This window comes from Diospyros lotus, chromosome 2 (assembly GCF_014633365.1).
Source record: "Diospyros lotus cultivar Yz01 chromosome 2, ASM1463336v1, whole genome shotgun sequence".
Classification (NCBI taxonomy): Eukaryota; Viridiplantae; Streptophyta; class Magnoliopsida; order Ericales; family Ebenaceae; genus Diospyros; species Diospyros lotus.
In genome coordinates, this window is record NC_068339.1 from 9,904,301 (window position 1) to 9,922,641 (window position 18,341).

The window sequence follows — 18,341 nt, forward strand, 5'->3', positions numbered from 1 at the left end:
TACAGAAGGCATAATGCGTTCAAACTTCAAATCCAAGAAGGGCCCAAATCTGGGAGTCTGGCTGTAACGCCGAAACTTTGAAGATTTTGTTGTTTCCCCCACCAAACAATGGCAGAAAGAGCACATGCAGATGCACTGCTTTGCCCCCATCTTTTCATTTCTTTTCAACCTCAAAAAATCCTCTATCTTTTATCTCTCCCCATCTCTATATACACACCCATATATAGGTAGGCTTGGAACCGGTACAATTAAGAGCACAAACGATTAGGATTACGTAAGGACGATAATCTTATATATATAAAAGTAGATGTGTGTGGCATGTGGGTATGTGTGTGTTTATATATGACCCCTTAATCATGCATGTATCAACACAAAGAATTGGAATGGACCGAGGAGAGAGATGTCTCAGGGGTACAGGGAGAGATGTAATTAAGGAACATTAGAGGGGGGAGATGTAATTAATAGATATATATAATTAATATATAGTTCACACAGTATAGAGATTTATTATAATTTAGGATATATCATGGATACTGTCTATAATTAAGCTGAACTTCAAAGCTGCTGACTATAATTTATTCAAAACTTTTTATTATGTTATTATATGACAATTTTATTTTATTTTCAATTTTGTCTTTAATTTTTTTATATTTATGTTTTTTCCCCCACTCCTTTTGCCACGCCCTCAGTTGCTCATATATAACCAAATGATTAATAATCAATATGCAACTCAATTACTAACATGCCCATCCATATATATATATTGACTACTTCTTCGTACATATAAAGATTCACATTTTATTGAAAAGTATTGTGTTTTGCTCCTCAACTCACCTAATAATCTCACTTTTTTATTAAAATCTTATTTATAGCGTTATCACTCTCTAACTTAAATAAAGTCTACAGACTCGCCCGCATGAGCAACTCAGTTGGTCAGCAGCAGTGATGTTGGAACAAATGACCCAGAATCAAGTCTCACCAGCAGCAGTGTAGGAGCAATCTCTTAAATGAGGGGAGCTTCTTATGCTCAGTGTGCACTGATCTAACTACTGTTAGTTGGCTGAGTCACCATGATTAACCTCCCATCACATTCCTGTTAGGCCGAGAATGAGGACGTACGGGGTGAACGATTTCACCTTTTAGAACAAAAGTCTACAGAATTTATAAATAGAGTCACGAAAAGACTAATAACAGTTTAAAAATTAAGCTTTCATGATAAGACTAAAATATATATTAAAAAAATACATGGCCACAAGTAATAGTCCAAAATGTACTTTCATATGTTAGGTTTGTGTCTCTTCCAAGTAGATAATGGATATTATAGTGCCTGTGATCGTGATGTATAAATGCTTTTGTATGTAATGTAAGTGGCTTCATGGTCGAAGTCAAATTTATCGTATTTTAGTATGATAATCTTATTATAATCCCAAATTGGCAACACAATAAACAAATATTTACTTGTGTTATTATATTTGATAACAGTACAGGCTGATTTGTGTCATCTGTTTATATAATCACATTTGTTCATAATATAATTGTGTAGTAAGTGATATTAATTGTTTGTTTTGGATTCAGAAGTGATGATTCTAAAACAACATATCCCGTCTTTATCCCATCATGTGAGGTTGGATATATGAATTCTAAATTTCCATATATTTATATTTTTTGTCATATCTTCATTAAAATTCATAGACTTCATATCAAACTTTAATATCTCTTCCAAAATCTTCTTGGATATGTCTCTATCTCTTTTTTTTTTACTAATTATTCTGTTTCATCAACTCTCCTCATAGAAACGTCTCTTGGTCTTTTTCTCACATGAGCAAACTATCTTAGTCTAGTCTCTCTCATCTTCTCCTCGATTAGCACTACTTCTACCTTATTAAGAATAACTTCATTTCTAATTTTATATTTTCTTATATGACTGCACATCCATTGTAACATCCTACATTGAGCATAAAAAGGATCGGAACAACTTATACTGATAGGCCTACGCGAACTTCCTAGGGGGTCACCCATCCTTGAGTTTCCCCAGCTCAAACACGCTTAACCCGGGAGTTTTTTGCTTACATTCAGTCAAAATAGTATCCAACTGGTTTTGTTTCCTTCCTTATTTATTCTCGATATATACTACCATTATCTGGGCTCTTAGAGTATTACATTCTCCCCCCTTAAACACATGACATATTCGTCATGCAACCTTACAACCGGTCTCAAATCTCCCCCCTTTGCATGATCGATGTGGGATTCGCCTAAAATGCCTACACGTACCCCCCCTAGGGACTCAGCGTCTTCACTGTGGTTTGCCCCACCACCGCTCTCAGAGGCTCGAGGGTCGACTCTGATACCACCTGTAACATCCCACATCGAGCGATAGGAAGAACTAGAACAACTTACCCTAATGAGCCTACGCGAACTTCCCAGGGGGTCACCCATCCTTGAGCTTTCCCAGCTCAAGCACGCTTAACCTGAAGTTCCTTACTTACATTAAGCCCAAATGGTATCCAACTGGTGTTGTTTTCTTCCTTACTTATCCTCAATATATATTACTATTCTCTGGGCTCTTGGGGTATTACATCCATCTTAGCATCATCATCTTCGCTACGCTAGTCTTTTGCTCATGCTGATATTTGACTATCCAACATTTTGAACCATACAATAAAACTAGTCTTATAGTTGTCATATAGAATTTTCCTTTCAGCTTTAATGGAATTTTACCATCACATAACACTCCCAATGCCTTAATTCTATGCATGATATTCTCGTGAATTTCTCCATCTTTTTGAATCACTGATTCCAAATATTGAAAATAATTTTTTTTTTGTATAATTTGGTTTTCCAATTTTATTATAACATCATCAACTCTTGCATTCTTATTAAATTTACATTCCATATATTTTATTTTCCTTCTACTTAATTTAAATCCCTTAGGTTCTAAATTGTTTCTCCACAATTCAAGCTTAGTGTTCACTCATTCTTTTGTTTCATCCACCAATACTATGTCATCTGCAAATAGCATACACCATGGCACCTCTGTCTGAATGTGTTTAGTGAGTTCATCAATTACTAAAACAACTAAGTATGGACTTAGTGCAGAACCTTGATGCAGTCCCATTGTAATTTTAAACGGTTCAGTATCCCCTCCGCATGTTCTGACATTTGTCTCTGCACCGCGATACATGTCATTAAGGGCTTGTATATAGGTTATTCAGACTCATTTCTTCTCTAAAACCCTCCATAATACTTTTCTAGAGATCCTATCATAAATCTTTTCTAGATCTATAAACATCATATCCTTTTGATGATCTCAATACCTTTCCATTGTTAACCTACTAAGCATGAAATCAAATTGATTTTTCGATACGTCTGTTTCTTTTCTAAGCTTCTATTCTATTACTCTCTTCTAAAGTTTCATGGTATGACTCATTAACTTAATTCCTTTGTAATTTCCACAATTTTGAACATCTCATTTGTTCTTGTATATAGGAACCAAAGTACTCTTCCTCCACTCATCTGGCATCTTTTTTATTTAAGGATCGCGTTAAATAATTTCGTTAGCCAGAAAATGCCCTCTTCTCCCATGCATTTCCATGCTTCCATTGGTAAATTATTCGATCCCACTGCCTTATGATTTTTCATCTTTTTTAATACTTGCCTTATTTCTTTTGAACTTATGCGTAGATAAAATGTATAACTCACATTCCCTTCAGAGTTACTAAGTTGTCCCAACCTAACTCTTGTGTCCCCATCTCTCCTTAATCGCTCTCTCATTCATTAATACATTTTGGTTTTCATCTTTTATGCATTTCACTTGGTTTAGATTCCTTATTTTTCTTTTCATTGCTTTAACTAATTTATATATATCAATTTCTCAATCTTTTGTATCAAGTCGTTTATATAGATTCTCATATACTTTTGATTTTGCTTCACTAACAGCTCTTTTTACTGTCTTTTTCGTTTCTTTATAATTTTTTAAGTTTTTTTCATTGCTACATTGATATACAGCCTTATAGCAAGTTTCTTATTTTTAATTTTCAATTGTATCTCTTCATTCCACCACCAAGACTCTTTAAGGCTTGGGGTTCTATCATTTGTCTCTCCAATAACTACTTTTGTCGTGCTTCTCAAGACCGTAGCCATTTCCCTCCACATTTGGTTTGCCTGTCCTTTTCCATTCCATTCATTTCTACTCTTAATTTTTCTTTGAAGATTAATTGTTTCTCCCCTTTTAAATCCCATCACCTAATTCTTGAAATTTGTTTTATGTGATTTTTTCTCTTCCAATTTATTACTTGGATGTCAAGTACCAAAAGTCTATGTTGAGTAGTCAAACACTCCCCCGATATCACCTTACAACCCCTACAATATAACCGATAATCTTGTCTTATGAGGAAGTAATCTATTTGAGTGCTTGATGTGATATTTTTATATGTGATTAAGTATCCGTCCCATTTTTTGAACCCATATGCCATAGCAAAATCTAGAATATAGTTATCCTCATTATTAATTTTCTCGAATCCATACCCTCCATGTATCTCTATAGCCGTTTTTGTCTCTACCCACGTGACCATTTAAGTCACCTCTTATAATCACTTTCTCTCATCTGGTATCATTTGTATGAGTCCCTTTAAGTCTTCCCAAAATTTTACTTTTATCTCTTTACCTAACCCCGCTTGTGGTGCATATGTATTAAAGATATTCATAGTCATTCTTCCTAGACCAACGTTTAACATAATAATCATATCCCATATTCTCTTTACATCCACTACCTCATCTACTAAGCTTTTATCCATAATAATCCCTACTCTATTTTTCGCTCTATCATTTTCTGTGTACCATATTTTATATTCAGTTTCTAATAAATTTTTTATTTTTTTCCCTACTAATCTCATCTCTTGAAAGCACATAATATTAATTTTTCTCATAATTATCACATCTACCATTTCTATAGTTTTGCATGTTAATGTTCTTATGTTCCATAACTCAATGCTTAATCTATGATTTTGATTTTGGTTTTGACTTTGAATTTGATTTTATTTTTTATTTTGATTTTTTTTATTTTGATTTTGATTTTGAATTAGATTAGAAATGATGATTCTATTAAAAAATATTTTTTTTTAAATAAGAGAGATAACTCCTTATTTATTAATTATAACTCACCACGTGAAATTGATAAATTGTGCCTTTCTAATATAAGTTTCTAAATTGATGGAGTTAACATATTGTTCTCATAGAAGGTATCAATTGATGAAGTTGAAATATTTACAGCTTATTAACTGCATTTGGTTAGTAAAAATGTAACACCTTGTGTTAGTGTTAGTGTTAGTGTTAATGTAACATTGTGAAATATTGTTCACATAAAATATTGTCCATTATTCACGTGACTGTGGTGCACAATTTGAGAATTAGTACTATGGTTAAATTAAATTATATATTTCATAATTTCATTTTAATAAAATTTGTATGCACACTACTTACTTAATGAGGGGATATTGTGTCATTAACATCACCATAATGATTATTATGGGTTATCAGGTCATAATTAGTCATTCTAGATTGTTAGATACGGGGATGGGGCATCGAGTAGAAAAACAACAAAGAAATTTAGAGGAAACTAATGATGTTGGGATGGAATCAATGTACACGTGTAGGGCTAAAAGCAGGCCCAAGGGTTGGATTCGACCCAATTGCTGGAAGTGCAAGGAATAAAAAGAAAGGACAGTAGATAGAGGAGGAGGAGTAGAAGAACAAAAAGGCAGATTCCCCACCACTTCACATGTCATGTTGAGCTTTGTCTTTGCTGCTTTTGGGGGACCAAACTGCCTTCGTCTTCGTCTTCGTCTTCCCCCCCCCCCCCCCCCCTCTTTCATCATCATTATCTTTGGCAAACCTCAATCTTAACTTATAATCATGCTGCCAAATATTCTAACTCATCCTTTCCTCTTGCATCTGTATGATAGCGATCCAAGGCCTCTAGGGCCGTATAATCTCCTACTTAATGTAAATCTCTTTCCTCTTGCATTCCTCTTATAATTATTTGTTCCCCCCACAGTTATTGCTCATACTTTATTTATGTCTAGAATCTAATAAATATGATTATGTTGTATTATACGTGAGCAAAAAAATTTTTAGGGACCACATATCAATAATTTGAGAGAGAACTTGCAAGGTTATTGAGTTTACATGTGAAAGATGTGTGCAACAACCAATGCAATCTTAGTGAGCGGTTGACTAATTATCTAGTGTTGTAAAAGGATTAGGAAATTTTTTAATTTTGTCTATGAAAATCATGCTGTGTGAGGGTTTTTTGTTTTTAGTGCAAATATTACCACATAATTGACGAAGTAAATTTATGTCAATATTTGATGGAATTGAACTACGTTCAATCTTTCTGTCCTTTACTTCAACTTTTGGCTTGTGATGTAATTCTATCAAGTTAAAAGTAAAATTACTTAAGATCTTCCAATCACACCACACGAAATTATCGTTGCTGCCGAAACTCGTATGATCCGAAGAGGAGGCAATAATGCTACTACAAGGGTATATCACCAATGTTCTAGTGTACATATGCTAGGAACTAGCCATTCTAGAAATGAACAATGTGGGCCTCTCTCCTGAGATATTAGGATGCCATTTGCGGGGTCCACCAGAGAGAGGGAGAGATTTGAAGCCACATATAAAAGGGGGGTATTTATTGCAAACAAAAAACTAGGAAGAGAATAGAAAATTAAAGCAAAGAGTGAAAAAAAAAAAAAAGAAGAGAGAGACAGAGAGAAGGATAAGCATGGAGTTCAGTTCCATTGGGGCATTTTGTCATCTAGTTGGTGGGTCACTGTTTACATTCATCTGTCTGCCTCTTGGAACTGTGGCGCTTTTGTTTTGAACTATCCAGGCTACTTTCCATCTCCATTTGATTTCTTCATCTATTTGTCATTGTTGAGAAGAAACAAAAGACATGGAAAGAAGATTGTCAAAACCCCATCATCCCTTATCTGAGATTCTGCTCCTGTGGTGGTGTGTGAATGGGAACCAGAAAAGGATTTTTATCTAATCTAAACCTGCTTTTTTATCCCAATTCTTCCATAGCAAGATGCATGAAGGATTGCCCAGTTCTTCACATGCAGAAAATATCAAGAGTGATTTCAAATTTTCCATCAAAGTGAGAGAAAAGAAAGGGATTGGCGTTCAAGGGAGGGCACTGGAAACAGTACCTGCCACTTCTCACTTTCAGTACCAGCTAAGGTCTGCAAGAAAATGGCTTCGGCAGAAGCTAGAGTTTCTAGGAAAAGTAGATGAAGAAATAGCATCAAGAGATTTATAAGGAAAATGCAAGAGCAACCAGAACAGATTTCAGCCTTTTGGACAAGCAGCAAAAGTGAAATAAAGAGAACGAACAGCTCATAATCAATTTTTAATAGAACCCAGATACATTAAATGAAGAACAGAACAGTGGATTCTAGTATACTAAATAAACTCGAGAACAAGAACAAAATGAAGAAGAATATATATGTGGCGCAAAGATGGTTGAATAATTCAATTAGATGCACAGTTGCACTACAATGTGAACAATTATTTTCCTGATAAATCTGGGGTAAGTAAAGAACTACAGGTCATAATACAGCAGAGTTACACAAGTTAACCATGTTCAACTACTTGGAGATCATTGCAAATTTCTTGTTTCCGGCTCGAAAGAATTAGAAAGCATCGATCCAGGCTCGTTCACCCGGGCCTGTTCCTCTTGTTCCCGGCCTTGGCATCTGATTTTAGGCCACTCGAGTCGCCTTCCGACGAGCCATCCATGGACTTGGTGAAAGAGCTCGAGAGATCAGCATAGAGGTCAACCACCCTCCTAATGTTGTTGTTGAGCTCCCTAATCAAACCCACATTTCTACTCAGATTGTCTGGAATTTTGGATTCATGATTCTGGTTGATCTCATTGATCAAAAGCCTGTTTTGATCCAAAATGTTCTGAACCTGAACAAAGCTCTTTTGAAATGTCTGCAACACCTTCCCATCTAGCTGTGTGCCATTGCCAAGCCCAGAAAATGTGTCCCCCTCCATATGTACTTGGCTTAGAACAACTAAGTCAAATCAAAAGACCCAGTCCTGCAAAGAAGAAGAAGATAACAAGAACATGAAAGAAGAAGATAAGAAACACAAGATCAGAGACAAGCCCAGTGTAAGTGAATTTAAAATTTAAAGAAAAGCCACAATCATATCCTCCCATCTGTACTTGCTTCCATAAACAAAAAGCCCACCAAAAAAAAGAAAAACTATGATACACTTAAAACTATTGAACCCATTTTGTGCACAAGAGACAAGGTGTATGATCTAGACATCATGGCAGCCATTTGGTTGTTTTCAGAGAGGTTCATGTAAGAAACTTATTTTTGTTTTTTATAAATATTATTGCTGCTACTGTTAATTTTGTTATTCTCATTATTATTAGTGGTATTATTAGGGTATGCTGATATGTAAAAAAGCAGATCCCATTGCATAAAAAGTAACCTTTTTCATATGTACTCAGAAATACCCACCAAAAGGCCTGAAGCACAGAGTTCCAAAAGAAGAATCTCAAGAACCCAAAAAGCAGTAAATGATGCAGAGAAGATGTTACCCTAATTTCACCCTTTTTCACACACACAAGTATACGAACACACACACAGACACACACTAAATTGCTGAAAATAAGTTATGCATCAAGAAAACCCAAATTTTCAATTAAAAGGGGATTTCATTGAAATTCTGCAAAGGCACAACAGGAGGACGGAACGAAACCTTACTTCAAAATCTGCATTTTCGGAAGCATAAATTCCTTGAAATAGAAAAAATATCAACTCAATGAAAACCTATAACAATTATAACCCTTCTTTTTTCTGTAAATAATAACAATTATAACCCTTCCAAGTAGATTAAATTCAGCTTGCCCAATAAGATTCACCCAAAAAAGACATTCAAAATTTTTGGAACCCCAATGCAAATCCGTCTTCATATCCGCAATTTGAACAGTGAAAAGCGATTATAATTAAAATAATAAGACACCACTCGGAAAGATCAAAAGCCGAAAACAACATATCCTATGATGAACTCATCAGTCTATACGTATGTATGTATATTACTGTATTACCCGAAAACACACACACACACACACAGAGGTATATGTAAATTATATAAATATGTGGCATCATCGTTACCTTGAAAATCCGGGAACATTACTGAAAGAAAGAAAGAAGACAGAGATTGAGGCGAGAAACAGTGGGAAAGATCGGCGATTGACTTGAATCTCGGAAAGAAAGAGAGACAGGCCCTTCTCTCTGAATTCTCGAATTATAGAGAGAGATAGAATACGGAGATTTGACAGTCACGCTCCGACCCACCTCTCCTCCATCTGTCTATATATATATATATATATATGTTTCTTTCTTTCGTGAATTTTCTTGTTTTGCCCACCTGTCTGTTATTTCGAAAATTTACTTTTTGCACTTGTGTTCTGTTGATCCAATCAATTGTGTGTATCTCGCTCGGACCGAGATTGGTGAAAGCAATGTGGATTGCGCACGTGGCGCTTGGAGATTTGTTTGCACCCTAGTCTGGTCCCGCGGCTAGCATGTGATATAGCTTGTTAGAGGAGGAAAAAAAAAAAAAAAAACAAAAAATTCTATGATTCGCTCGCTGCCTTTTGGAGTTCAACAGTGATCGTAACGGGATAAGAAACCGACGTTATATATGTCGTTAAAATAACATACACAGCCCGCGAGTGCTCCGTTTATTTAGCATTGCATTGTTGTGATAATATTGGTTCATCCTTTTTAATAAAATTTAAACTTATAGTTTACCATTTAATCTCTCTCGCCAATAGTCGTTTTTACTGTTACTATATGTGCTTAATTAATTGGTAATTTTTTTTTTAAAAAAAAGTATCTTTATAATAATAATAATAAAATGACAAGAAATAAGAATAACAGAAATGTATTACATAAATAATTTCATACACTCGGAGTACGAGAATTGGGTACTTAAAAAAGGAGCAATAGTCTAGCATGAATAAAACAATAAAAGGTAATAATGTTAATCGCCGTAAAAAAAAAATTAATAAGATATGAAACTGGGTTTTACTTTTGGGTAATTAAAAAATAATGGGTATCCATTTTGGCAGATGAGATATTTTGTTGGGTTGATGCCTGATGGTCATTAAAGAAGTCAACTCAAATAAATAATGACAGCCCAAGTACAGCTGCTGGTTTGGCATCTCAAATAAAGTAAGTTTGCATAAGTAAACGAAGCATGTTTTGTTTATTTATTTTTTCCTTTTTACACTTGCTCTCTTAGTTAGCAGTAGAACAATAATAGAGAAGACTCTGGAATTGGAAGAGGCCCAGATGTTTTAGAGGAAAAATTAATCATAATTTAGATAAAGGCCCCACAAAGATTTGGGGGTAGGGCTCTTAGTGGAGGTAAAAAATAAAATTGACAAAATAAAGTAATGTTTTTACGTCAAAACAAATTAAAGTCAAATACTTTCCATGCTTACTCCATAATTGGTTGGTAATTTTTTTAAAAAGTTGAAATTAAAGTAGAACATATATAAATATCTATGTTTTAACTGTATCGGGTGTGTAATTGGGGATGGTGGGGGTGAGGTAGCTAGCTAGCTAGGTGGTTGAATCAGAAGAATGAAGCTAACTGAGGAGAGGATTGTGATGATTTTGGGTGGGTTTGATTTGAGGAGAATCAGTGTGATGCAAACAAAGGGAGAGCTAGCTAGGTGTCAATGCAGCTTTAACAACCACATGAAGGGTTCATTAATAGTTATGAATTATGATGATGAGTTGTTGTCAACATCACACTTAGCACTTACCAATCCTCCTATTGCAGTTCAGTTTCCCTCCCTCTAGTTTGTTTGGCACAAACCCTAAGCCGCCGCCGCCTCTTCCTCTCTCTTTGGCATGTCATGTTTGTCCTATATGTAATGGCTTGCCCTCCATTAGGGTTTAGGTTTTTCTGTACCAACCAAACCAAGGTCAAATAAAAAATAAATAAATTATTTTCGGATGAAACATCAGAATAGTACGGACGGAGGGTGGGATGAACGCGGATCCAGCATGGGGGACAGATTGGTAATATTGCGCCGGCCAATGACCGCCGGCACATCTTCGTTCGAGCCCAGAATAGAATTTCGCTTTCAGAATATTAAAATCCTCTCACCAACCGCTTCTTCGATGCCAATGAGAAGAGGACGCGTGCGTGGGCAGCGTGGCTCGGGAGATCTACAGGCTCGGTCCCGCGCCTCCTGAGATTACCGAGCCTGCTGATTCGTCGAACTTGTGGGGCCGTCCACATCTGCCGGGGATATTTTCAGATTAGTCCTCCTAATTTTGTTCTTATTTCACTTTTACGCCCTCAATTGTCCGCGTTCGCAGCGCTGGGCATTGATTGACAATGCCTTACCTCAGCTGTCCCCACCAAACAAAGGAAGAGTCTAAGGTGTTGTCGGAAAATATAAGATAAGGCCAGGTGGGTCCCGGCACAGAAATTGAATTAATTTAATAGATATACGTAAGAATTGATTTGAAAAAACAAAAAATAACGCAAATATTATTTTGTACAATTAATTTTGATATTAATTAATAGTGTTATATCATTATAAATATATATTAATATAAAGTATCACTTCAAGTATGAGTAGTACTTTTAAAAAAACAAAAGCAATAATTACAATTTGATTTTATTAATATTTCAATTTGATTGGAATATATAATTATGATTTTTTATTTTTGTGTTTTAGTTAAAAATAAAAAATTAATAATATTTTATTTTTCTGAAACTATTATGAGAGTGATTGGTAAAGTCAATAGTGTCGGTTCAGTCAGTCCAGCGTGCTTGACTTACCAAAAATTAAAATTGTCAATAATGGAAAAAAAAAAAAAAAAAAAAGAAGTGAAAGAGAATAAGGTAATGTTTAAAGTGTAATAAGTGTATTTTATTTTTAAATAATATGCATTTATTATACTTTAAATTTAACATTTAAGTAATTTGACAATACAGTTAATGATAAATGTATTATATTTTAAAATAATTAATTAATTATATTGTACGAGTATTAAAATGAGATATAATAAATACATATTTTTTAAAAACAAATACACAAAAAACACTTTTTCTTTTTTTCTTTTTTTTTTTGTTTACCTAAAAATTGCCAACATTTTTAGGTGAACAAAGCAAGCAATCAAGTACCATTTCATGTTACTTTATTTAATATTTACTCATTAGCCATTCATTTAGTTGGTATACAAAAGAATTGCAACTTTATTGTTATCAAAAAATTAAAAATTTTGGGATATTTATAAAATTTAATTTGTTTTAAATTATAAATGTGAAGTAGTTTTAATTTTCCTAACTAACAAAGCAATGGACAAATTTGAAGGAATTAATGGTTATGGTGATAATGATGAGTTGAAGGCATATATTTAATTAGATCACAATGACAAGTTTTCAAAGTCCATTCATTGGAACAGTGAAAAAGGCACAATAGAGTGATCATTCTAATGAGTTATCCCAAAGCAAGCAATGAATGGAATGGTGGTGATATTTAGATGTCATGTGTGTTGTCACTCTTCTGTCACACTCCCCAGTTTCTTTCACCCATGCTTTCCAGTTTGAGGTGTGACTCATAAATATTGCAATCCCATCCTATTTAATTACACCTGCAAATGTATAGTTAAAATTCTATTAAAAAAATATTAATGCTGACCATTGTGTTTATGGTAATAATTAAATAGTAGTACATAATGTATATTTATTATATTTTATTTTAACATTAAATTAATTTTATTAACCCGTGATAAATAAATCACATTTTGAATTATTTAATTAATCAATAAAATTATTTAAATATTATAAAAAATATATAATAAATGTATCTTATCTAAAATTAAGATGCATTTATTATTATTTAATCATTTTCTTATATTAGCGTTACCCTTAAAAGGAATTGTGATAGCTTTAGTACTTATACCTTGAGTTGAGTTTGTAGTCAATAATTCATACTTCTAGTATGAAGTAATTGACAACTTCTAGAGTGCTACCGTTAGTTAGTTCGAACACATCATGAAAGCCCACAACTCGGCCCAAAATTACTGGGCCGTCCAGTTTCGCAAGTCAGGCCCATGGCCCATTCTCTTACAGCCTTCACAGTTCATAGCCTCGCCCAAAACCAGCTTTCGCCGTCAAAGCAGCAGTAAAGCAGGATGATGGTGACGAAGTTGTGTCTGAGAGCGCGCCCCCACTTCTTATCTTCGCGCTCTCTCTCTCTCCCCCTTCCTAAGCCTTCGCTCCTCCTCGATTCAGACCCTTCTCCGTCAAAATGTCGGCCCAAATCGTCGAACACATTGTCCTCTTTAAGGTCAAACCCGAGACCGACCCATCCAAGATCGACTCCATGGTCGCAGGCCTCGCCGGCCTCTCTACTCTCGACCCCGTCCTCCACCTGTCCGTCGGCCCCCTCCACCGGAACCGCTCGCCGGCGTTCTCCTTCACCCACATGCTCCACAGCCGCTACAAGTCCAAGGACGATCTCGACGCCTATTCGGGTCACCCGGCACACGTCAGCGTCGTTACGGAACGGGTCCGCCCGATCTGCGAGGATGTCATGGCCGTCGACTGGGTCTCCGACGGGTTGGCCGGGCCGGTGGCTCCTCGGGTCGGTTCGGCCATGCGGGTCACGTTCCTGAAGCTAAAGGAGGGATTGGGGGAAAAGGAGAGAGGAGAGGTTTTGAGCGTGATTGGCGGAGTCAAAGACGGTTTTCCGGCGACTGAGCAGATCAGCTATGGGGAGAACTTCTCGCCGGCGAGGGCGAAGGGGTTTTCGATTGGCTCGATTGCGGTTCTGCCGGGAGTGAGTGAATTGGAGGCGCTGGATGCGGATTCGGACCTGGCGGAATCGATGAAGAACAAGGTTAGGGATTTGCTGGAGAGTGTCATCGTTTTGGATTACGTGATTCCGCAGCAGCAAAGCGCAAGCCTTTGACTGGTTCATATATATCTGCCTATCGCTCCAATTTCTGCCATGAATTCACTGCGTGAATTGCTTGCACGCCAACTGTTTGATGCTTGTTCTGACAGGTTTTTGAACCTCTATATTTGATGCTTTAATTCTGTGGCTGGCTTCTGGAACTTTATATATATATATGAGCATGGTTGCGCCTGGTCTGGGGTCGCCCACATGAATTTTAATTGTCAAATAATAAAACAGCACCACATCAAGACTGAACAAAATTGGTTAAATAAATTTGAGCTCACTAATCATATTTATCTATGGTCATACCTTTGTTTTCTATCAAAAAGTTGGATAAATTTTTCGAAACGCATTGCAAGGTTACTGGTTGAGCTGCAATGGTAGAGGTTTTCTTTCCTTGTCAACAATGGTGGGTTCATGTTGTATAATGTTACAAGATGAGGGATCTGCAGGGCCTGTAGATTTGAGTTACTTGAAGGCTTTGGTTGAGAGGGCTTGAGTAATAAATGGGTGGTTGAGAGGGATCTGCAGGGCCTTTAGATTTGAGTTGCTTCAAGCTGCTTATGGACTGATGATGAACACTCATAGAACAAAATATATTCTTTGAAAGATGATCAGCTGCCAATAGGAAAAGCAAGATTGTGAAAGTTTTTAGATAATGTTTGAAGCAACAAATGTCAAATTGCTTTCATTTGTTTGTTAAAACGGAGTAAGTTTTTATATTTTGGTGTGTCACATGTTTAATTTAAATAATTATAAAATCTTAGAGCTGAAATTAACTCAAATTTAATTAGGTTGCATTAGTTTGATTATGCTTAAAAATGTCCAACTCAGTCATTATTAATTAATTGAAAACTGAATTCATATGAACCCAACGAAGAGCACTAGCCATTTGCTCCTTATTATGGACATCACGAGACTCATCAACCATAATGCCGAATAATTCATCTCCAGGTTTATTTATAATTGCAGCAGTTGTCTCAACAGCAGCAGCAGCAGCATTCACACTATATTTTTGAATAGCAGGAGAAGTTAATTGATAATTTACTGGATCATTATGCAAAATCACATTCTTTATTATTCATTATGATCAGTAAGAAACTTCAAATGTTCAATAAAATTGCCTTGATTAACAGGATTTTCACTCATTATGACCACCAAAAGCTAATCCCTGATGCAAGAGAAAACGGATACAATCAACTGATGCTGTCAATCTCATCCTGTAAATATTTCGAACTTGATCGGATTGTCTAGACAAAGTAACTTCAATGTGTTGATCTTGTTTCGATAAATCCTCACATTTTCTCCAAGCTTGATTATGGGCACTATTTACTTCACCAATATGTTTACAAAATCTTTCTTTTTTATTCCAATTTGTGAATCCCTCGGTAACAAACGAGTCACCACCACCTTGCTTTCCAAAATCAGGTTGAAATAAATAGCAATATAAACCAAATGCAACATATTTTTACTTGTACTATACTCTAATCAATTCCCAAATTCAGTAAACCAAGAAGCACAAAATCACCGCGATAATTTCCCAATTTTTCTTTGGAGAAAAATATGTTGACGAGGTTGACAAGATCCTTTTAGCAAGTGTGTTTTTCTAATTTTATCTTTATCATTTGGATTATAATATAAAATTTTAGGAAGATTGTCTAAATTTATCTTAATTCGATGATTTTTGAGGTTATGTTGTGAACCACCAAGATTATTTTCTTAACGAACTACTTCCACATCTTCAATTAATTTTCTTTTAAAATATTTTTTTCATGATCTACTTGAAAGGAAGAAATTCTTATAAGTATAATATTCATAATATAAACACAATAAACAACTTTGCATATTTTACTAATCTGTGTAGAAGAATTTGCTTGGATTTAAAACTTTCAATTTGACCTCTGTGTCTGGAATTTTTTTGAACAGCAATTGATAAAATTTGGTAATTGATTCCTCCGTTTAGAATTCCCTTTTTTCTGAAATTGTTTATCTGGAGGGGAACAACCAACAAGCTTAAGGTACAGTGGTACACACATGAAAAGAATAGTGGTTACATTACTTATGCACCATGATCCTGAACTATGGGGCAATGATTCAAAAGAGTTCAAACCTGAAAGATTTTCTGAAGGGGCTTCATTGTTATCAAGGAGCCCAAGGACCTGTGTTGGTCGCCATGATAGAAGCTAAAATGGCTTTGGCCATGATTTTACAACATTTCTCATTTAAGTTCTCACCATCCTACAACATGGAGCTCAGGTTACATTACACAAGCTTTAAGCATTAAACTAAGCTATTATACATTTTCAAAGGTTTGAATAGTGTATTGATGTGATTTTACATCACAGAAGCAGCTTTCTGTTTTGTTTCTCACGGGAGTGATAAATCGGTTTAGTAAAAAGCTCTGAGCATATGGTTGGAATTTTTTTGTTATGGAGTTAACAGCTGTAATACTCTCAGATACAAATTGTAACTGATAAAACTATCTATAAGAGTTGCTATAAAAGCTACTCAAGAGGATTATTGGAGACTGTTGAGTAATAGCAGAATTCAAGTCTTTTCTTTCTTCAATTATTTCCCTACTTTCCCCCTCCCCCCCCCCCCCCCCCCCCCCTCTCTCTCTCAATCCTATCTTCAAAGAAACCCTAGGTCAAGTCCAAGTTCTTGACAATGGTTTTTGTGCAGAAAGGGAATTTTCTTCATTTGTATGTTTTGACTGTACATAGCAGGAATATATATATATATATATATACAAGGGGATTCTAAATCACATCCCTAACGGATTGTGATCTCCTAAGAATCATCAATCAATTAAAAAAGGAAATAATGAAAGTCAAAAAGCTGTAAATCCTCCTAGTTGTAATCCTAATTGTACATAGCCTAAAATAGAGAAGATTTTGAGATTTAAATGCTGAAATATTCGGTCATCTACACTCCCCCTCAATTTGGGGTGAAGATATTGTTCATCCCAAGTTTGGAACTTAGGTTTTCGAAACATTTTTGAGGTAATACTTTAGTTTGGATGTCTGTAACCTAAGAACTTGTTGGGGGGTGTAAACTAGCTTGATAACATTCCCTTCAATTTTCTCTTTGATGAAGTGACAATCAATTTTTGCATGCTTAGTCTTATCATGGTTGTCACAAAAGAATTTCATAGGGCCTTTGGTCTTGACTTCAAGTTCTTCCATTAACCTTTTCATCTAAATCCCTTCACAAATACTATGAGTCATGGCGCGAAATTTTACTTCTTGAACTACTTATTGTTCTTGCTTTTCCAAATAACAAAGTTGCCCCACATATAGGTATAGTACCCGGATGTAAACCTTTGATTTGTGATTGAACCAGTCTAGTCTGCGTCACTATAGATTTCTACCCCTTGATTGGAACCTTTCCTGAAGAAAAGACTCTTTCACGGAGTTAGCTTCAAATATCTCAAGATTCTGTAAACTGTCTCCATATGTTATTCCCTTAGATTACTCATGAATTGGCTCATAGCATTAATTGAAAACCAATATCTGATTTGGTAAGATATATGTCTATCGATCATCCTTTGGTACTGGCCCTTATCAACTAAAACACTCTTCTCTTCCCTTTCCAGCTTGGTGGTAGTTTCCATTAGAGTGTCAGTAGGTTTACACCCTAACATCTCGCATTCATTTAATAGATCCAAGACATATTTTTTTTGAGACATAGAGATTCCATTGCTAGATCTAGTCACCTTCATCCCTAGGACATACCAGAGATTTCCTAAATATTTTATCTCAAACTCTTTGGCAAGGGTTTTCTTTAAACCATCTATTTCTTTTGTGAAATCACATGTGATAATAATATCATCAACATATACAATCAAGATGGACATTTTACCTTCTGAAGTCATTTTCATGAATGGCATATGGTTGGCTCGACATTGGGAGTAGCCATGAAACTTTACTACTCTTGTAAATCTTTCAAACCATGCTCTTAGTGACTGCTTAAGATCATATAGAGATATTCTTAACTTGCACACTTGTTTCTTTGTAGTTTGTGTCTCAAAACCTAGGGGAATCTTCATATACATTTTTTCTTCTAAATCACCATTTAAGAATGTATTCTTCACATCAAGTTGAAACAGTGGCTAGTCTAAGTTTGCTGCTAGAAATAGGAGAACCCAAATGGTATTGAGTTTGCCCACAAGTGCAAAGGTTTCTTGATAATCAACACCATAAAACTGGGTGAAACCTTTTGCAACAATGCAAGCTTTATACCTATTAATACTACCATATTCCTTACACTTCACTGTGAAAATCCATTTACATCCAACCAAGTAAAAAATCCGAAGGCATATTAGTGA

The 18,341-nt window shown here is 35.4% G+C and overlaps 2 protein-coding genes across 2 annotated transcripts; one reads left to right on the top strand and one right to left on the bottom strand.

Annotated features, from left to right (window-relative positions):
* Window positions 1–7,492: 7,492 nt before the first annotated feature.
* On the bottom strand, window positions 7,493–9,398 carry LOC127793999 (protein ELF4-LIKE 3). Its single transcript, XM_052324855.1, has 2 exons — window positions 9,195–9,398; window positions 7,493–8,106 (listed from the first exon to the last, which is right to left on the bottom strand). The coding sequence occupies exon 2, from the start codon at window positions 8,059–8,061 to the stop codon at window positions 7,720–7,722; it is 342 nt and encodes a 113-aa protein (XP_052180815.1). The 5' UTR covers window positions 8,062–8,106; window positions 9,195–9,398; the 3' UTR covers window positions 7,493–7,719.
* Window positions 9,399–13,219: 3,821 nt separating this feature from the next.
* On the top strand, window positions 13,220–14,203 carry LOC127793869 (stress-response A/B barrel domain-containing protein UP3). Its single transcript, XM_052324624.1, has one exon. It carries the CDS (start codon window positions 13,364–13,366, stop codon window positions 14,024–14,026), a length of 663 nt encoding a protein of 220 aa, XP_052180584.1. The 5' UTR covers window positions 13,220–13,363; the 3' UTR covers window positions 14,027–14,203.
* Window positions 14,204–18,341: the final 4,138 nt, after the last annotated feature.

Coding starts and splice junctions, on each gene's coding strand:
- LOC127793999 (XM_052324855.1), bottom strand. CDS start 8,061: ATGGAGGGGGACACATTTTCTGGGCTTGGCAATGGCACACAGCTAGAT.
- LOC127793869 (XM_052324624.1), top strand. CDS start 13,364: ATGTCGGCCCAAATCGTCGAACACATTGTCCTCTTTAAGGTCAAACCC.